Source organism: Falco biarmicus, chromosome 6 (genome assembly GCF_023638135.1).
Source record: "Falco biarmicus isolate bFalBia1 chromosome 6, bFalBia1.pri, whole genome shotgun sequence".
In the NCBI taxonomy this organism is placed as follows: domain Eukaryota; kingdom Metazoa; phylum Chordata; class Aves; order Falconiformes; family Falconidae; genus Falco; species Falco biarmicus.
The window spans coordinates 12,604,838-12,627,467 of NC_079293.1; the positions used below are offsets into that span (position 1 = coordinate 12,604,838).

Consider the following 22,630-nt stretch of genomic DNA (forward strand, 5'->3'; position numbering starts at 1 on the left):
ATAATAAAGTTTTGCATGTTTGGTTCTTCTCCAACTCTTTAAGGAACATCACGGTCACAGAGGCTGTAAAAAGAAGCATTTCTGACACTTTGCTTGATTTCATGAAACCGATATTTTCTGCTTAAACTGCTTAACAATTGTGAACATTGAATAAAAACGTTTTTAAACTGAAAAGCAAAACTGTAAGAATTATATTAAATGCGCAAATTTTCATTACTCCAGATCAGATTTATGATAACTACATAAAAGCAAAAGTTTGAAATAAATTAAAACTTGACAGGGTGGGTTCAGAATGCAAACCTTTCAGAGAAATCCAAACACTTCTGCACACATTAGTAAGAACTAAACAGAGTTCAAATAGCACTCTCTTATTTAGTACTTATTATTGTAGCAAATAAATTTCATCACCTAAACTAAACATTTAAAAATGTATTGGGAATAATCTACTTAGGTTCTCTGCTCTGTCAAATAACATTTTCAATAATTATTAAATGCATATTTGTTTCATCACACTCTAAATAAGAAAGGCAGTCAATGAAGATACAAGTTACAAAAATACAAATTTCTACAAAAATAAGATCCTTTAAGATACCCTTTCCCAATATCATTGCTATATTTTTTGATCAGCAGTTTCTTTCCCATTTTGCTCCCTTGCCAGTACTTAAACTAATAGGGTTTTAAGGTCACTTCACAGTTAGTTACTTTAAGAAAGACTGCAAAATTATTTTCAAGCATGTTAGTGCAGCAGATATTTCTAGACATTAATACTGCATTCATTTCCTTGATGGGAGTTTTTCTCCTGAAAGCACTATTCAGCTCCTTTACAGCTACATGGTTTTTACCAACCACTAACCTTCTGTCTGGAAAATGAAAAAAAGCTATTCGTCTCCTAACAATTTACCAGTACTTCATCTGTACAATAGTGGTCACACAAAGCAATGTTCAGCAGCTATCTAGAAAAAAATTCCTTCCTCTTACCCTTATTTTTACCTGCAATACTGTGTGGATCCCCCCCTCCTCCTTCTCTCACCATGACAAACACCAGTTGCTGGAATTTCCTATCCTCCTGTCTGAGATTTAAAACAGCTTTAAACTTCCATATGCCTTTATTTCTGGTTGAGATGTTTCACATTACATACAAGGGCTTTTGTGCAAAAGTATCAGAAGATACTTTTGGTGCTTAAGGCCTGCCATGATTCGTAGATGGACAGGGGCTTCTCTAAAGTCACCTACACTTAGGAATAAATTAAGTAAGGTTAGCACTAATAGGATAAGTTAGAACATGAAGCTTGCATGCATGCAATTATTCTTGATTTGAGAATACCCAAATAACACACCTTTACCGTGGCGTTTCTTAAGACGCTCTAGCTCTCTCTTTGGCCTCATGGATCTTGGGCTACCTGACTGTACTGTGGTCCACTGGCTGAAGGTATAAAGGAAAGCAACGCCTGACTGAAGCATTCTATAGTAGAGATCATGCCGTATTTCTGGCTCCAGTACAGAGGACCTCTAGAGGTCCCTTCCAGTCTATATAATTCTGGCATAAACAAGGTATTGAAACTTTCAGAGAAGAACAAAAAAGTCAGTCAGACTGGTGCTACTTGAAAATTTTATTCCAAATCATAAAGAGAAATGTGATGTTTAATTTCTTTTTAGTACTTTTGCCCCAGCAGGACTAGTACATGACTAAGCTTTATGTAGTGAGTGATCTTTAGAGATGTTAAAGCTAAATATTGCACAGAGTGAGCACAAGTGTGCAACAGCAAAAAACTGTATAACAAGGCAGTGACATTTCTTAAAATTAATGTTTCATTTAGTGCTGTGCTTTATCTAAAGACTACCGCATTTTGCAGAGGTGCAATATAGCATGAAAAATGCCTGGGAATCTTGCTGCACTACGACTCACCTCAGTTTCTAATACTAGTCTGCTTGAATCCCACAGCAATTATTTTTAAGTACTGACATCAGTACTAGATAAACTATTATTTGTCAAGTCCTTTGGGAAAAGGCTGCATGATAGTAAGAGACTAAGCAGCATTAAATAAACTAAATATAGCATTAAAAATCTGCTATGAAGGGAACAGGTACACAATATTGTGCATTTATTTTCAACTGGAGCCTTCAAGGTTACTGGGGCTACTATTTTTTTTTTTTTTTTTTACAACATTCAAGGTTGGCTTAGCAACACGTGAGGTTTTATGAAGTATGAGGTTATAGCAACTCCTAGATGTATTTAGTTCAGCTCATATATTAACAGCTTCTCATTCAAAATCAGTTTTATGGTAGTAGTACATTCTTGTGAAACACCGTTCTTGCAAACAGCAGAGCATCAAAACATCTTTGATATGCAGGCCTTACATTTCCATTTTTCACAGTTGTCACTAATGGCCACTATGCTATTCTTCAAGGTTGTTCTCACATTGGAGTATCTATTGAAAGCAAGCGATGCTCTCTGCCTTAAGTTATTCTGAGATTACTGAAAACTGTTTATTTACAAATATCACTAAAAAAAACCCCGAAGCCAGAACAAGCTTCTAGGGAGTAAATTCTTTTGCATCCTCCACATTGATCAGCTTATTATCTAGCACAACTTGGATTTTTTTTTTTTTTTTTGCCTTAAGAAAAACTGAGTCACTGTTTTGAAAAAAAGCCACAATAACCCATTAGAGTTATCCCAGTTCAACAGGTACTAGGTACTTCTACCAACTTAAGGAGGCAAATAAAGAATTAACTTTGCAACATCTAACAAATATTTTCACCTATAAAGCGCATCTCCGGTGGAGAAGCGGGGACATGCTCATTATTCAGATCCAGTATGGGCATCGTAAATTTTTGCAGTCACGTCGATGACAGGTAACTGGGATACAGTAATACTTTACTGTTGGGGTTTTTTTCCTCCCAGTGCTGTCCTTTTAACCTTTCACTTAAGTATGTCCTTCTGTCACTCCTATCTTCAAGGGCAAGAAGGAAGACCCAGGGAACTACCTGCTGCTCACCCTCACCTCGGTACCTAAGAAGGTGATGGAACAATGAATCCTGGAAACCATTTCCAGGCACATGAAGCACAAGAAGGTGACTGGGAGGAATCAGCATGGCGGCTTCACCAAGAGGAAGCCATGCTTGGCCACTCCAGTAACTTTCTACGTCATGACTGGCTTGGTAGACAAGGGGACAGCAGTGCACTTTGTCTACCCTGACTTCAGTAGGCTTCTGACACTGTCTCCCATAAGACCCTCATAGAGAAGCTGATGAAGCAGGGCCTAGATGAGCAGACAGTGCGGTGGATTGAAAAATTAACTGAACAGCCAGATCCAGAGAGTAGTGATTAGTCTAGCTGGAGACCAGTCACTAGTGCTGTATGCCAGGGGTCAGTACTGGGTCCCGTCCTGTTCAACATCATTAATGAGCTGGATGATAGGGCAGAGTGTACCCTCAGCAAGTTGGCAGGTGACACAAAACAGAGGAGTGGCTGACATGCCAGAAGGTTGTGCTGCTATCCAGCGACCTGAGCAAGTGGAGAAATGGTCTGAGGAACCTCATGCAGTTCAGCAAGGGGACGTACAAAGTCCTGCTCCTGGGCAGGAGCAACCCCAGGCACCAGTACGTGCTAGGGAACCACCAGCTGGAAAGTAGCTTTGCAAAAATGGATCTGGAGGTTCTGGTGGACGCCAAGTTGATCATGAACCAGTAATTTGCCCTTGCAGCCATGAAGGCTAATGGTATCTCACCTGGGCTGCACTAGAACAATTATTTATTGCCAGCAGGTTGAGGAAGGTGATCCTTTCCCCATACTCAGCACTGGTGAAGGCACACCTGGAGTGCTCTGTCCAGTTCTGAGTTTTGCAGCAGGAGAGAGACAGACACAATGGAGAAGTCCAGTGGTGGGCCATAAAGATAATGAAGGGACTGGAGCATCTCTCATATGAGCTGAGAGCTCTGGTACTGTCCAGCCTAGAGAAGGGAAGGCTCAAGGGAGTTGCAACGTGTATAGGTATGTGAAGACAGGGTGTGCAGAGGCTGCAGCCAGGCTCTTTTCAGTGGTGCCCAGTGACAGGACCAGAGGCAATGGGCACAAATTGAAACACAAGAGGTCCCCTCTGAACATCAGGAAACACTTTTTTCTCTGTGAGGATGACTGAGCACTGGCACAGGTCACCCAGGGAGGTTGTAGAGTCTCCCTCCTTGGAGTTACTCAAAAGCTGCCCAGATACAGGCCTGGGCAACTTGCTTTAGGTGACCCCTGCTTGAGCAGAGAGTTGGACCAGATGACCTCCAACCTCAAGCATTTTGCGATTCTGTGATTCACTCAAGTGACAGAGCACACAGAAATTGTCAGCTATTTTATTTGCTCTTGGTAGGCATTTTTGCCAAGGCTGAAGGACTTTCAAGCTTTCTGGCACCCTAACAATCTCTTAATTTTCTCACTGGAAGGGGCTAAAGCAACCTTCTCGGGAATACTGTGATTTCTCAAGAGCTTATCCATCTTGTCTGGTGCAATGCCTAATGCACAGAAACACTGTTTATTGTGTGTGTTTCTTGTACATTGTGTCTTGTAGCAACAAGCCCTTTCTCCTATGAGTAACCATTCCTTACTGGATTTTGTCTCATCTGTATCTATCATAGCCTCTTCCTGAAGCTTGCTCTCAGAGACCATTTTTGTAGCAGCTTTTTAGATTGCTTCAGCAATTAAGCGCAAGCATCTTCTGCAGGAATATTATGCAATATTAATACACCATACTTAATAAACAGAATCTGGGGGAAAAAAAATCAAGTACTACTGCAGGAGAAGTAACAGTTGCTATGAGGACCCTCTGAGAGACATGCCATGCTGACAGTATGGGAAGGTGAGTACTTTAAAGGAGTCAAGAAAGAATGGACTAAGATCAAGAGTAGCTTTTTCTTCTACTGTCTGATCAGAACTTCTGTTTTTTGTTCTCCTGAAAAGGCTGTGTGATAGACTAACACATGTGCTACTCCTTTATAAAGTATCTGCATTTTGGCTTAATATTTAGAAGGTAGACTAATTATCAAAATATTAGATAATCACATGGATAACATTTCCCTAAGTCCTACGTTGACTGTATTTTATTAGAAGTATATAAAACAAGTGTACGTGGCTGTGTGCTAAAAACTGATAAAGGTGCTATCATGGAAAATTCCCTCTTTAAATTTCTGCTCTCATTCAATTCACCATTTAGTATCCAGTGATGACAAATTTCCAATTTTATACCCAAATCAATCTACATCTATATCCTGCCTGCTGTACATCTACAATACAATAAAAACATAATGTGACAGCATGGTGCTAATACCTAAGGAATACTTACAGATAAGGTAACAAGATTAATCACCTTTCAGTATCTAAAGAACAAATATTTATGGGAAGTTCCTATTTTAAACTTTTCCTATAACAAAATTAACAGCTGCAAAATTATGTCCACAGATGAGAAGCTGCGTCTCTTTCCTATTCAAATAAAATGAAAATACTTTGCTGAATATTTGGATCTTCATTTAATTTCTACACACTTTCACTGAAAGTCAATTGGCTTGAAATTAGTGGACAGAACTATATATGCTGGCAATCTGCACATACCTCCACATTGCACCTTGTTCAACTAATGTTTTGTGCTAAGAAACCATCACAAATTCAAAAGCAGGCAACTGTGGAGAGGACCAGGCCATCTATAATTTATTACAATTTTAAAGCAAGCAAGTGCATACTCCTGCTTTAATATTGTTATGTAATGTAAGCCTCTTAGACTCGCATTGAGCCGATGCCTTCATTAGTGGAGGCTGCACCAGCCAGTCTGTTTGTAACTCATAGAGATACTGCCTATGTTTTAATCAATCTTGTTAGTTTTCCTACCATTAGGAAACAGTAGGGTTAATCACTTATCGATCCTATTAATTTTCCTACCAGTTCATCTCCGAGATTTTAAAGTAGTTTCCAGTCCAGTGGAAAAGTTACAAAAATCTGTACCAAAGGTTTGAGATTTATTTTGCTCAAATTCTGACTACATCCTTAAGGATCAAAGAGCATCATTAAAAAAAAACTTCCCAATTTATTTAAAAGAAGAAAGTTTTCCATTCCATCATGAAAGAGTATCTTTTAATTCAGCAACCCACATTTTATGTTGCATTGCTGGGCCCTCTCCTGTATTCTTTACTCATTTTGTGCAGCAATAAAAGTTATTTGAGGGTTTAATTTGATAAATAGGTTAAGAACACTAGGAGAGCAAAAAACCTCCAAATTTATTTGTCCCTAATGGGTCTCAATTTAAACAGCAAAGCTCAGCTTTATACCAACCAATATTACCTTTTACTGAACTCTCACAATGCATTGCTCTCGATATACCACTAGTAACACCATTCTAGTTCAACTTATGTGAAACACCTCCTGAATTAAATGAAACCAACTAAATCAGCAAGTAACAGTGTTAATTACCCTATCCACACATTAAGTTCTAGAGTTGATTTTACAGACTTGTTTTTCTCTTATGTCACTGTAAAGCAAGTTATCTAGTAAATAAGGACCCTTCTTTGACAAGGACAAGAGGACTGATACCTACTTTATACCATACATTTTGCACACTAGTTGCCTGTATCGGTCTGGCTGGGATGGAGTTAGCTTTCTTCATAGCAGCTGGTATGGTGCTATGTTTTGGATTTGTGGCTAAAACACTGCCAAGTAGTGCTGGCACAGCATCGAGGCTTTTTTGTGTTCCCCCACTCTGTCTCTGCAGCAAGCAGGCTGGGGGCAAGTAAGCTGGGAGGAGACACAGCCAGGACAGCTGACCTGAACTGACGGAAGGGATATTCAGTACCGTGTGACATTGTGCCCGCTGAACTTTGCCCTATCAACACATGCCATATTGATGTAATGCTTTTGATAACTATCATTTTAGTTTTGCTATTTTTGCACAATCATGTTTCTTGTTTTGCCAACTAAAGCAAGCCAACCTCTAAGCACCTTGTTTAATAAATTCAAGGACTATATATGTGCACACGTACATATACACATACAGCCAGTAATACTTCACCACTGTTGGTTCATTTTCTTCATAACTGCCTTCTCTTCACTTTCTCTAACATTCTACAGAGTTCACCAAGCAGATACAAGGAGCACATTAGTCAAGTGAATCAACCTATATACAGAACTCACCCTACAAAGCATAGTGAATTCCCAAGTCCCGTTTTCCCACCAAAGCTTAGCATACATAACCCTCAGAGCCCTGAATCTGAGCATTACAGTTTTGCAGTAGACTCATCCAAAGGTGAACTCCCACTCCTTGGAATGGGCGCTATGTTTTCTTGCAGACAGCAAGTCTGCAGAAGATGGGATTGTGAAAAACACTAAGTAACACCTCAAGCACAAAATGCGTACTGTAGGATGTACAATGTCTCAGTCGGGCATTTCATCAGATTTTGTTCAGCCAGCTATTTTTGGACGTAACCATTAAATGAGTAACTGATTCTGCCTCAGAGAAAAGAAGTATAATGAAAGCATTGCCAAGTCAATCCTCCTCCTCCCTCTGTACAAAGATTACAGTATAGCACATACAAAGGATAAGGTTATCTCATGGGCAGGACAAAAAGGAGGGTCACTGCCACCACGACTGACAGACACACACATATTAAATTCACGTACATAACAGCATTCTGTGAGGTCTGTCGCTGGTGTTACTGATTCTCCCTTTCTGCGAAACAACAGCTTGTCCTTTCCCGATGCTCAGCACTGTGCCTATACACATCTGGCTACTAGGTGTAGAAGATGGGTAGTGGAAAGCTTTACACCAACTTGTCTGTTTGACAAAACAGACAACGTACGTGAGGTCTTCTAATAAGAAGGAGAAAAAAAAAAAAAGGAATTTTCAGATTTAGCAGCAACCACGTGGCTCTGCAGTTAACCCCATTCTCTTTTTTTAATTACTATTGTAGCAAAATAGGAAAATAATCCACATTTGTGAAATTATTAAGGACACTGCAATCCTTTCACAACGTTTTTTAGTATGACCATACACTCCAGAACCTATGGTCAGTCTAAACTCTGCATTCATGGTCTACTCTTCTGCACATCCCTGTTCAGAACATCACCCTCCTCTGACAGAGGCAGCTGAGGGCATTTTGCACTGGAACTGACAATGGTGAAACAAACTTGTTTGGTAAGGCCTGGTTCAAAAGTGCCAGCACACAGTGAAAATACTGTGGTTATTTATTGTAAACGAGTGACTTTGGGAGAAAAAGAGAATAATGTTAGGTAATTCAAGTTTCCATTTTCTGCTTCTGCAAAGTTATGCCAATTATCTTCGTATGTACTAACGTGAAGGTTTTAACAGGTCTGAAAGGCTTATCACACCCAATAGAAATGTAACCACCCCAAAAAATACTTTAAAACCAAGTGGAACTTTTTCTGAATTCACTACCACAAGACATTAATGTGAATAATTCAGAAACACTTATTATTAACATTGACCTTATTCTCATTTACATTACCTGAGAACACAGAAGTGGTAGCATACATGGTGCAAGACACAAGCCACATGACTACCTCTGAAGTAGAAAAACTCTCCAGTCAGAGCAGTCGTAAGTAAATCTCTCTCCTACTCTGAAGCAAAATATCAGTTACTGTCAAAAATCTGATCCATCAGCTGTCCACTCCAGTTATCTGCTCCTGTTTTCATACTTTAATATTACACACAAAAAATACTTCTCTGCACACTTTCCTCAATTTTCTACTTCAATGAAAAATTCATATGAATCTACAATTCAGTCTGTTTCATACACATCTGACTACCCATGCATTTCTTATTTCTATACTCTACCTTAACTGCAAGAAGCTTTATGAAAGCTGAAGATCCATCAAATAATTTAGTGAAAAGCACTTCTAACTTACTTAAAAGCAATTTCCAGTTTACTCACTAGAGCTCATAGACGCTTCTATGGTTACTGAACAAAAGCCTTCCTTTGCTTTTATTAGGTGGGAATTGTATGTCTTGTGCATGAAGTAATTGGATTCCTTCCCTCTTCATTACCTGCTTGCAATAAAACTTGCCAGACAGCATAAACATTTGAGAATTCCATTATGAGAAAATAATGTTAGTAATTTACTATAAGCTTGCAATAGGATTGTAGGTATGGTTTTTCCTGACAGCTCATATACTTCTACTATACAAGTTAGTTTAGTCCGTATCTATTTAAGCAATACTTATGTAGGTATTCTAGAATTCTTAAAGAATATTTTTACAGCTTTTGCATCTGACGTAAATAAGTAAAAACTAATCCCTTCATAATATTCAATTTAAATCACATTAAAAATGAAATGTGTTTTTCTGTTTACCCTCCTAAAAGATACCAGCATTTTTTTTGAAACTTGCAACTAAATATGAAGAAACTTAGAGATCAGACTAACTCTTCAAAACTTAGGATGCTTTTACCAAGCGATGAACTTCTATTTTGCTTAACTAGCAAAAAAGCCAGAAAACAAGCATACAAGTCATACATATATAATACAAATAATACTGAATCACAAGAGACACTACAACGGTATCATTGTGAAGTTGTACAGACTACAGTGACTCTGCAAGCAAACTCTGACGCATTACTAATCAAGAGAAAAAACTGCATGCCAAGCAAAAAAAAGCTGCCAATTATTTAAAAAACTGGAATTACCTCAAAAAGCTAACTCAAAGGGAAAATGTAAGTTTATTACTTAGGAGTCTATTACAATTATTCTAGTGAATCACACTCTAGACACTAAACTACTCATACTGATGCAGGTAAGTTAATTTAAGGCATTTATACCAAAAACCCAACAGAACTGAATTGCCTTTTATTGTCGTTCTTAAATAGGATTCTGTACACATAAAGGTCATTCAGTCAAAACACAGTCCTGAAGGAAAACATTGTTAAGTGGTTCTTGACCTACATCTCCACTTTAAAAACCTATGTATACAGATTTCATTAGATTTTCACAGTTAGGGCAAGGTATGTGTACATTATGTAAAATGTGTTATATCTTTCAGTCATTTGAATTAAAAACTTCATGGCAGAACTGACAGACAGCTGCACCATAATCTTGCTCCATTAGTAAGATTTTATCTGGGTCTAGGCTAATACGCTAATGATTTCTACAGAAAGTGGATTAAGACTATTCCTTTGTTATTACTTACTGATCACCCCGCAGCACCATTTTATTTTAATTGAATTTAAAATGTTGGCTCAGATTTCATTTACCTTAGTCTATGTATTCTAAGAAGGCTTAAAGCCTTTCAGGTCGCACACTTAGCTGAACCAGTTTAGCTCCTTTCTAATGTATCAGACATTCTCTGAGGCCCTTTTACCTTGCTCAAAACAAAGTATGCAACTGTAGAAGAGAAAACTTAGTAAAATGAAGTTGTCTTTCTTTTTATACTTACTGCTGAGACTATGGCAAAATAGAAAATATTAAATCTTTCTGTTTAAATTCTTATATTAACGTATTAAATCTACATAATATCAACCATATTTGAAATACTATTTGTATGCATTAATTTTCAAATATATTTTGTTCTTAAAGCTGACAAGTTCAGAACAGAGTCTGAAAAAAAAGAGGGCAAGCTCCTTCTCCCTAAGTTGGGCTCCTGAAGAAAGGCATCAAAAGGTTGCAAGATGAATGCTACGTAACAGTCACAAGATGTAGGAACCTGAAGCCAAACTAGAGATGGCAAGACTGCACAGAACGATAGGTGGTGTAGTCTGAGTGCAGAGCTATCAAAGTCTTCTAGGGATTCTGGGGGTAAGGATCTGAGCAGAGTTTGGTGCCGCTCTGTATCTGTGGAATGACTGCATTCGAGCCCTGAAGCAAGGACCTGTTTACAAGGACACAAAAGGCAGAGGGAAAAGCTGTTTATCAACCCTTTTCCTACTTTGTATTATCTTGTGATGGAACTTGATTTAGATTACTTTTAATCTGATAAAACCTGTTTTTTAAATCTTTTAGAAGAAATCATTATGAAGTAGAAAATCTAGACAGATGCATCTTAAAGCTGTAGCGATCCAGCATCCCACTATGACAGCTATAAATTGGATTAGGGTCAAAGTGTGAAATGAAATAAACATGATTTGTATTTTTATAAGCCGTTTTAAATACATCTTCAGTTCTATGGTTATATGAACTCAGCTTACATATTTCTACTTCATTTCTATTGAGCTCATTGGCCTGGGCAAGATAACAATAATGCTGAATTCTAGTTCCTCATCAAGCTGTTTTCTTTTACAATTTTCCTTCTAAAAACCTTTTGAGTCATAGACAGAGCAACATTAGTGTACCCAATCAGAATTAAGGGCTATGTATTTGTAGTTCATTCTTCATACAAATCCAGATAAGAATGAGCTGTTTCAGGCATGGCAACTGACCGAGTTCACAGTGAAAAAACAATCCAAGCACTGTTTTCCATCCCTGTTTGTGGAGGTATGCTTTGTAATCTTTTCCTGAACTGTAACAAAGTGGAATTTTGCTCAAAAATGCTTTTTGTATGAAAACTAAGTTCATCCATTATCAAGACCCTACATCCTTAGCCAGTGACCAGCTCAGACCTTGGATTTTTCCAAATGCAGATATCCTACTCGCTGGCTAGTACAGCAGATTTGCTATTACACATGTGCACGAGCACAACATGGGTGTCTCCAGTCTTAGACATGCTGCCTTTGCAATAGTTGGCTTCTAGATGCTGGTATATGCAGTTGCTGACCCTGCTGACTCTTAGTTTCCCCAAACCTGCAGCCTTTTTGGCTATGGTCAACACCAGTCTGTTATCCTACTTATCTGGTAGTCCAGTTTGAAGTTTGCTAGTGTTCACACACACACGGAGAAGAGACAACATACTCACATACAACGTGGTTGCAAATAGAATTTGGCAAGATTATAGGACAGCCTGCAGCGATCAAGCGCAGGGCTCAGAGAAGCATACTGCCCGGCAACCCGCATGTACGTGACTGTCCCTTTTTATCCCCTTCCCCCCCACTTCCTCATACTTGTTCCATCTCAATCCACTGAGACTCCTCAATTTCCCTACTTTTGGTCTGTCACCTATACATCCCATAATAAACTTCATACAATATTCTCTGCCCTACCCCCAAATTCTTTTCTCTTTACCTCCCATGAGTCCCACAGCCTAGTATACAATTACTTGCCCGGAGTTCCTGGGGGAGAATCAATTTCCTTGACCCACCTCACCAGTCTCCTTTGACGGACACAGGAGCAGCAGATCACTATGGTCTGTTTTCACTCATTAGATTATTCTGGATTTCCTCCCTGTTGTCATTCCTCTGATTCTTGCAGTCTTTATGTTTTAGCCACACAGCCTTACAGCATCACACTGAATATAAACCACCTCTGAGCTGGGATTCTTCCTAATAGAGTTCTGTTTCTTAGAGTGTAGACTGATACTCTGTACTGCCAATCTTTTCTATCATTATGGCAAGCAGTACAATACAAACACTTTAAGAAGTCTAAGCATACTGTGTATAGAGTATAGAGAGATGCATCTTTTAAAAGCCTCTCCATTAGCTCCATGGAAATTCAATCCTGTCACTGACAGCTAATCAGACTGAAGTAGCGCCATAGGTTAATTTTTCTTACTTCTGTATCAGCTTGTTGCTTTTCTTTCGCTGCTACAGAAGTTAGGAGCAAATTGACAAGTACTTTATCATCCTTCATACACAAGTAGATAATTTTGTTTCACAAATGCAGAACTTCGTAAGAGGGAGAAATGTTTAATGCATCATTAGCTGTTCATGTCTACAACCATTAGCTGTATTAGTTTTTTCTGCCAGTCAGGTTTTTTCCCCTCAGTTTTGTTCTTATTTCAAAATTAATCACTTTGAAACAAATACTTTAGAAACTAATTAGTTTTAACTTATTACAAGCAACACTGAAAAAGAGATTTCCCTTTACTTGATTCCATTTTCTTCATCTTCACCCTCCATATCACCGTAATCTTTAACACTATCAAGACGCATTCTAGCCACAATCCACTCTAGCAGTCTACATCTCAACTGGAAACAAGTCAAATGAGTCAAACTTCTGTTTTTATTCTTCCAGTTTAAATAACGTGAACCTATTTAAAATTTATGGATATTCTGAAAATGAGTGTTTACAATTTTCAATATGTAAGGATCACTAAAACTGTGTAGACTCACAGCTTCAAAGATTCAGAAGTTGTACAACTGACCCTTCAAAGTGTTATTACAAGGGCTATGACTCGCTTGCTCAGGCACACATTTCAACATTTATGCTGAAATTCAACCAATTTCTTTTACACCACTAAAACAGTCTATGTCTAAACAAAGGAAACAGATACACTGATATCTAGTTACAGTATAAACCGAGGATTAAGTATGTAAGACCAAAAAATACATAGGTCATCTTGACCAGAAGTTCCCACGTTACGACACTACCTGCTTAACAGACAAGCCTGCAGTACCTTACTCTGACATAAAGCACAATATCCTCAAGCTGAGAGAGGCCATACTTGCTGGGCAGAGAGGTGCGACAGATTTATTTTTCAACAGTACACTGACCTGCATGGGGACCAACCTCACAACTGCCTCCATTTTCTAGCTGCAGGTGCCAATTTTAGAAAGGAAAAAATTGAAGTAAAACTGAAAGACAAGCTCACCTAGTTGTAACCCCTTTTTCAACAGAGACAGGAGGCAACTGATGGCAGATGATCAACAGTGTTGATTGATATATAAGGAAATCAGTATTAAAGAGATGCTAGTTACTTGAACAACTAGGTAACCGGTGAGAATTCTGTACCATCCTTAGCACCTCACAAAATTAGAGCAAGAAACTTGCTCATTTCCTCCAAAAAAAAGATCATTTCTACCTTATCTTGCTTTTATCTCTGTATACCTGTAGCTACAGTATTACCTTACAAACACGTTTGAGTTAATTTTGTGGTGACAGTTATGTAACAGGATGAATGCCAGAGCCATAAAGTTTTCTGTGCAACTGCTCTAGTGCCATGAGCACCTATCAAAACATAATAAAGTCAACAGTTCAAATAAATACTCATTCCTTTCAGTAAAAAGCCACACAATCAATACCTACATCAGCTATGAATCTAAACTGGAAGACAGTGAAAGTTGCATGACAGTGTTTGGAAGCTTGTTGAAACCTCTTACGGCGATTTTTTAATTATTTTTTTAACAATTCAAAGCTTAAGCTAATGTTGGCACTTTTAATATTGTCAGTAGCATCTAAAAATATTTTTTATGGAAAACAGAGTTACTATCTTTATTCTTAAGTAACATCTGCACACCTGACTGTCCTTCCCACTACTCCACATTGTCCCAGCTTGATGGTCACACACTGGAGTGAGATCTCTCTCCCCTAAGGAGTTTAAGCATGTACTAGCTTAAGCACAGTAAAGCGAAACAGAACACACAAAGATACTTGATTGCTTTGCTCATGCTGCAATACTTGCGTTATTTTAGGGAAAAAAAGGAAGTCTTATTCAAAACAAGAAAAGGTTATTATTTTGAGTAACATTATTTAAATTAAATGTCCTATTCCTGCTCTTAGTGATGTAGATTCATAGAACTGTTTAGGTTGGAAAAGGCCTTTAAGATCATTGAGTCCAGCTGCTCCTCACCCTTCTTTACATTCAATTCCATGTATCAGTACCACTTCTGTAAAAACATCATGGTTTTTGTTCTTGCATACGTGTTTGATTGTATACAGTCTCCTAACTAGTACTATAATGTTTATAAAACCTTTTAGATGTGATTGTATATTTGCACTTTCAATCATGCATGCTCCTGTGGTTTCAAATGTCTCAGAATGAGTAAGTCTTGGTCATACAGAAGTTTTTATCTGAAGATAGCATCCATCCATGAATAAGGCTGATTTAGTTCCTGCTTATTTAAATGCGCCCACTTTTTTTCGTTCAATATACAGATAAGTATGTGTAGACGTGGTCTTCCTACTTGCCTCAAAGTCAGTAGAAAAAAGGTGAAGCTTGTCACAAGCAAGCAGGAGAAACCTAAAAATGCCATCTGTTAATAAGTATTATGAATCGAAAACCCAGGGCAATTTGTGGTTTTGACCCTGCATGGAGCAAAAATATACCTGAGGATCAATTAAAACTAAGCATACTTAACAATACTTTTTTGTTAAGAATAGTTTGGCAATTTAAGGGCCAATTTAACCAAAGCAGGCCAACCCCAAGCTTGTTCTCACATTTTAAGATTCCATTTCTGCAGAATTAAAAAAAAAAAAGTTACATTAAAATACTGTTCTGCTGCAGACCAGAGTTGAGAGGATCAAGCCAATACAGAGAACATGCACCAGGCTGAGGAAAAAACATGATACCCTTCCTGTAGGTTGACTCCTTTTCCAACACTAAAAAGACAAATACCCTTCCTCTCATCTGAGGGAAAAAAAAAAAAAAAAAAAAAGGGTTTCTTTTTCAATTGCTTCTACCTGCAATATCGATTTCTTAATTTCTTTGTCTACAAGTCCCAATACGTAATAAGAGCCATGCCAGATTAATTTCATTAAGACTATTTTTCAAGGCAATCCTCAAACATAAGTAGTCCTTTGTTAGCTGCAAAAGGAATGAATTGCACAGTTTGGGAAAGAATCTAATTTGATTTGCCTTTCTTCAGATTAGCATTAGAAGCAACCAAAGAACCCAAAATAATCTGATCTCTTCCATAAGACTGAAAAGGTATGATTAGAAATGTAAAACCAGGCTGGGACAGGTCCATAAAATGCAGACGGAGAGAAAGAGAAGCTTTAAAAACCTCCACCCTCTGTGGGGGTAGGAGGCAAGGAAACAGGTTGCCCTAAGTCTTATCACATATTCCTCAACCCTCCTGAGCTTCAGCTCATAGCTACTTAGCTTGAATTTGTGAAAACAAGGACTAAGAGTATAAATAGGACTGTGTATTCAACCAGAAGGCAAAATCCGTTTCTGTTTCTCTGTTCCCATGAATACGCTTGATTGCCAATATATTATAATTTAAATTTATATTACATTTTTTATGTAAATATAAAGAAAACCATTTAAAAATTAAATTACTCAAAGACAAATAATGTTTTGAAGTCTAGGGAAACATATTAACTATTCGAGTGATTTAGCAAATATATCTTCAGTACGGTATCAAAATAAAGAAAATAGAACATGTATAATGTAATTCTATATTTAAATTATCATTCAGGTCAATATTTGTGAGTCAACTTATTCCTACAACTTAAAAGTAAACGCCTAAATATATCACTTATATCAAACTGGTGTTTAAGGGGACACCAAAAATTTTGCAGGCTTTCATTCTCACAGTGCCAGTCATATATATATAGAAGTGAAGAACACTAGAGCACTTTGCTCAAACTAATTTCTCCTTGTACAAAATGATTAGGATGATAATTTAGGTAAGTAAAAAGCATCGCCAGAGAATTAATGGGAACTAATAGTTCCTCTTGTCTCACTTGCCCAGACAGGTTGATTTTTGTGGGAGTTTTGGGTGTTCTTGGGGGGAAAACCAAAACACCACCCTAATAGGCTACGTTAAGTTCTTCCTATTTGGTTAAATGAATATTTGACACATTGTTTTTCCTATATGAAGGGGAAAAGTTACTAACATAATTTGCCCTCACTTTTATTTGAGGGGTTACCTAGCACTTTTGAAATGCAAATAAACTTATGCCAGTACCTCCGCAATGCAGGCCTTCTGGTGGTGGTTGGTACCAGCTGACTGAGAGGCAGCAACTCACCATTACTGCTGAGTCTAAGCTGGCAATTTAGTCTCCAGTTTGGGGAAGAAAAACAGCATTTGATATACTACCACTGAAAGATAACCTCTAACTGACCCTTTTCTGTCACTTAACTCGACATGCAAACAAGAGCCAATTTCAAACTCAAAATGCAATATAATAAAACAAACTAAGCTCACAGTGTCAAATAGTACTTCAGTTCATCAAGTTTAACTGCTGCAATTCTTCAGAAACATTCATCATCCTGATATGTTCAGCAGAATGAAAAAAGTCTTGACTTTGAATGTCAGCATTAGTTTGCAAAAGCACAAGTAGCTTGTAGAAAAAAAAAGTTTGTTCTTTACATCTTACCCATTTAACTTTACTATCTTAAATGGGCTTGCTTTGAATAAATTAGATGTGGATTCACAATAACGGTGGCCCTCAATATGCAGTATTTCACGGTGAAACCATCACATATTTTCATGAAAGTCTTCAACTGATGTGAAACCTCTAAAATAAACACCTACATACACAGTGCTAAACTCAAACACTTCCAAAGCATTCAGTGCCATGGACTTAGCTGAACTTTCTAATTTTGGATATCAGAAATACTTGCCAAATTTTCCGTGGGCAGTTTTCCACATCACTTCTGGCTTAATTCTGAATTGCTAGCATCGATGCACATCAGGCTTTTTTCATTTAAAAATTATACTATGGAAAAAGTTGTACCCTAGAAAATCTGAACATTTAGGCACATGAATTTTCTCCCCCTGAACTTTGGGAGCATCCCAAAGCCTCACAATGTCATACCTAGTTATGTCTTTTCTGTTTGAATTTGTACTGCAGATAGACATAAAAAGGCATGTCTTGAAAAAAACCTAGATTTGTCCTAGTTGGTCTGAAATTCAAGTCATTCATACAGCTCAGTCCAAGTTCCCTGTTCTAAATAGTTCAATTCAAGGCCTTTACTGAATAAAGTATTATTCCTTACACCATTTAATCGTTTGTAAACACAGTCTTCTTCAGTCCATTCTTTGCAACTCTTGGGGCATACAGTCTCCCCAGTTCACACACTGGTCATGTTCCAACCATGTCTCTCATAATCCCAATCCCCCAGCCTGAATGACTGGACTGCATCCCATCTCCTTCCATTCTATGCTTCCTTTCAGTGGAAAACAGGTAGAAGGTGGATGGGGTACACACAGAGCCTGCTCCAACACGCTTCATGCAGCATGAAGGTTACCTAAAGCGCTTCTCTGACCTATGAGCAGAAACTCTAGCTAAAACAATCACACAATTTAAATCTTAGTTCAGAAAACTACTATGAGGCTTTGATAGCTCCCTCACACACCAGTAGAGTATTTAGGTTACATATTTTTGAAGTCCCCAAATGACTGTAAACTAAACACATTCAATTACCCAAGGATGCACAAAAAAACTACTTGGTAGACATACTAGAAATAAAAAGGAGTTCATTGTTTTACTCTGTTTCCAAATGCAGAACTCATTCAGACAGCTTAGGGCAGAAAAGAAAGAAAGAAAAAAAAAAAAAAGAAAATCATGGCCGATTTCAGAAATTTCAACAACTTCAGCTGTGCAAAAGAGTAATTAATAAGAAGGGAAAGCTCCTCGGCAGCTGATGAAAGGGTGGGCAGGATGTTGAAGTTTAAAAGATGGCTATTCAAAGCCTAGCTGTTTTTTTTGTCACCTACAAATGAAAAGTTTTCACATTACGATCAACAAAACACATAAGATTGGTGGTCAAACTACTGACTTCCCTCTCCACTACTGAAATGGGCTCTTAAAGTATGACATTTAATTTTTTAGCCAATTAACAAAATCTAAATTTTGAGTACAGAACATCTAAAAGCTGCTTTCATTGCATGACAGTCTGCCTTGTGCTATTATTCTTGCTGTTGGCGTGAGCAGCATGCAATTAGCTCAGTTTGATTATTTGTTCTTGCAATTCAACACATTTTTATATTGCTAAAATTGGCATTTCTGTTGCTTGCAAACAGGCTGGGCTTTGACAGGACATCTCAGCTTCATGTAACCTGGCTCCAGTTTTCATATCATGAAGAACTCTATAATAATTGTTCCAGTAGTTTTCTTGCATTTTTTTTCTTTTTCTCTGAAGTAACTGAAGGGTAAGGTTACTTTAAACATGAGCACTGAGGAAATTGGAGGTCTCTAATTGTGGTAACGGCATGGGGAGAGGAGAGGAAGGACCCTTGGTAAGCTATGCAAGTTTCCCAACTTTCTTCAATTAGACTGATAGAAACCATTACAGCTGCCAGTAGCTTGGCAATGTCACTTATTTTATTAAGAATTGTGCAGATCCTACAGGCAACACCACATTGTTGGCTGCTTCCAATAAAGTGCTAATCACTAGACTAGACTCAATCTGTAGCTGACATAGTAATATCATATTAGAAATTACCCAGTAATTTTGTCACACAAAGTGAACAGCCCAGAAAAAGTTAAACAACTATCCTTGCTCCTCACTGTTCTGCAGTAGATATCTCTGATCTTGAGGAAATTCTAATTTACATCTGAAATCACTGTCTCCAACTCGAACATTCATAAAAAATGTTTCCCATGAAACCTGTTTTAAGGACACAATGATTCTTACTGAAAAGCAATTTCACTAAGAAAGCCCACTGTTGTTAAATCAGTTAAAAGATTTTCAGTTCTTTCTACTTATCCAAGCATGCTAATCAACAAAGTATCTTTTATACCATAATTACATGACACATTAAGGCAATATTGAAATACTAGTTTACTAAATCAGTGCTACAAGCTTTCAGCAATATTTGAAAATAAAACAGAAGTCACAACAGACGTTCATATTAAAGGCTAAAGATCCGTTAGACACCAAAGAAAGGCTCTTACATGGATATAGGAGCAGATTAGGCAGTTCTGTGAAGCAGAGATCAGAACATGAGAACTGAACGTGAACATCTGAATTCTTTCGGATGCATATTCTTGTTTTAAGAGCTAAGAAACTTAACATAAGATACAAAAAAGATGCTGGGAACTGAAGACTTGTAGGAGTACATGACGCTTGTAAAGAGATCTGAAGTTTTCTATAGCTTCAACGCTCTACCAGTTTAAGACCTATCATCTTCTCCATCTTTATTGATTCTTCTACAGTACGGCTAAAACACTGCTCACAGTACCTTAATCAAGAGAAGTCTCAAAATTGTGGTAGAACTGCCAGCTGCTTGGTCATATATTTTTATTTCATTCACTTTCCAAGCCTGGAATGTCTAGGCTGTAGATAGATAAACCATGCCTACAATAAGGATGATCAGTGACTTCACATATGCAGTGTCCAAAGAATCCTCAGATTCTGTTTCCTTCTCCAGGAAGCTGAGAACTGGGATAAACAGCCAGGTACTGCTTAATGTGGTTGCTGAAAATGCCAAAACGCCAGCACCCCTCTACTGATGCAACACGCAGTATTTAAAATTACAGTCTCTAACAGGATGTGAAGCATATCAATGTTAGTCAAACTAAGATGAATATTAATGTTTATCAATCCCCTGAAGCAGATTCACACCACAAAAGCAGCAATGTATTATTATTCCATACATAAAATTAAAAACCTTTTGGTCTTCCATCTCACCAGTCCATTCCAATGGAAACAAGCATTTGATTCTATCTTTGGATTCTAGAAAGCAACCGCAGTTTTAAAGTATGTAAAGTTTACAGGCTGTGTCTAAAAATAATTTATTTTGAATGATCTTTAAAAGCCTTGAAAAGCCTAAGCTTAAAGAATCTCTTAAATTAAAAAGATGACACACAGATGAGTACCATTTGAGCAATCAGTGCTGACACATTAATAATGAAATAAAATATGCTGCAGTATTTCAAACATTTTGCAGCTGTTACAACTTCACTATTATCTAATGCAGATACATTTACCAAATTCCACATTTTTTAGTACAAGCACTTCAAATCAAAATACTTTTTTTTTACCAGTTAATGATTAAGCAAGTAATCTAATGACATTTCAAATGTAAATCTAATCAGTGGCATTTGAACTGGTTTTTATTTCAAGTATTAGGGTAGTCCCTCGACTGTGACTATGCACTGTCATCCTTTCTCCTCACCTAACCAAGTATTCCCAGCCATGCAACAAGGTTCAGGCATCCTTGCAAAGGGAAACTCTCTAAAACCAAACTTGACCAAAAGTACACCTCTGGGTTTTGGAAAGTTAAGTTTTCCAAACCACACCAATGTTTTTAGCCTTTATAACTGAAATATCTTGTTCTAAGAACAGAATAAAACATTCAGTTTGGCTGGATGTCCTTGTAAAGTATCAATAATCAACAGTTGTAATATTTTTATTGTCATCCATAAATATGCTTTAACCTCCTACCATAAGGATAGCCTTTTCCACTAGCTCAGGGAAGACACACAAATTGTCATAATAAAGTTTGCTTCTGTGCTAACTTATTCCAAAACTGCTTTCTGATTTCAGAAAAAAAGATATTTGTATTGGGGAGGGGCTTTTTTCCACTCCAGGTGCACATACATTTTTGTCTCTTGTTTTACTATGTAAAATAAAAAGCTTTATTTGAAAACTGAACTAGAAATACATCTGCAATCATAACACATGCATACACAACATTTTTCGTAATTGTAGCACAGCACTACTGTGGAATAAACTGACAGATGGGAGACTCCAATGCATTCTGTGAACTAGCGTGCAGAATCAGAACATACTAATGGATTCACATCATCTGAGAGAGGACATCTGTCTTAAAATAAATTTTTGTATTTAATACTTAAATCACCCATTCCATTTTTGTTTAATATTAAATCTATACAGAAGTGTTAGTGAAATTTTAATTGTACCCATGTTGCTAAGACCGCTCATTACGCTTTAATACGGCTGCATAAAGAAGCACCTTAATTGGTTTGCTTGTCATGTTCTGTGACATGATCTAGTTGAGCATTTTCAAGTTACCTAGAGTTATGTTTAAAATCGATTAATTTATGAAAGACAGTTTTAAGGAATCATAAAGCGCTCAATGAAACTGAAAATCTCTGTGCAAGAGCAGCAATGGTATATCTTAAAAACCTTGATAAGGTTTTTAACCTGAGCTTAAATCTTAACAAAGCTTAACTCACTTCCCTCTTCCCCCAAACGCATTCCTCCTCATATGGTCAACTGATGTCTGTATGCAAGCAACAGCACAAGGAAACCATTCATGTGGATTACCTGGATTACTAGTCATACACACACACACACAGAGAAAGGCACACATCTCAAAAAATTCCTTTTCTTCCAAATCTTTGTATATTTCTAATACTATGTGTAATTTTAAAATAACTAGAAAAAACAAACTATGCTTACCTTTTCAACTGTTAATGGTTTTGATGGTTTTTCTGATTCTCTCTCTTTCTTTTTCTCTTCTTTCTTTTTTTCTTTTTCCTTCTGAAAAAAAAGTATTTTGCTAGTACTCAATAACAATGCATTTGCAAACATACTGAATGTCTACAGTCCTACAGAATATAAGAGATCTTCAGTTACTCTCTTTCAATTCAGAGTTTATGCTATCTGCTCTACTTCCAGAAGCGACTCATTTTGCTCAAACAGTACCACTAAAAAATATTTTCATTTTGAGCATTCGAGAAATCAATTACTTCACCTGCTCATCTGCATTTCTACTTCTAAACAGAAGGAAAAAAAAACCCCAGTGTTGCTTCTCCTAAGCTAAGCAAAGCTCAAAGAAAAAAATAATCTACAAATACTCCATTAACTCTGGTAACCTCTGTCATTAGGACAGATGCCAGTCTTGTTGACCAAAGAACTATAGGAAGGTAATTTGCATGCAGCTTTCTGCAGAGAGTTAATTTTTAAAAGCTAATCTAGTACAC

The 22,630-nt window shown here is 37.3% G+C and overlaps 1 protein-coding gene across 5 annotated transcripts in view; it reads right to left on the bottom strand.

Moving 5' to 3' along the window:
• Positions 1–22,630, bottom strand: part of SMAP1 (small ArfGAP 1) — a 96,066-nt gene that overhangs the window by 23,483 nt on the left and 49,953 nt on the right. For 2 of the 5 annotated variants that reach the window (XM_056342402.1, XM_056342400.1), the window contains one exon: positions 22,107–22,184. The exons of 1 other annotated variant lie outside the window; for it this stretch is intronic. In XM_056342402.1, the coding sequence (XP_056198377.1) occupies positions 22,107–22,184 (78 nt within the window). Of the gene's footprint in view, positions 1–22,106; positions 22,188–22,630 lie in introns of all 5 variants that reach the window. 2 more of the 5 variants (XM_056342401.1, XM_056342399.1) reach the window with 1 other exon arrangement.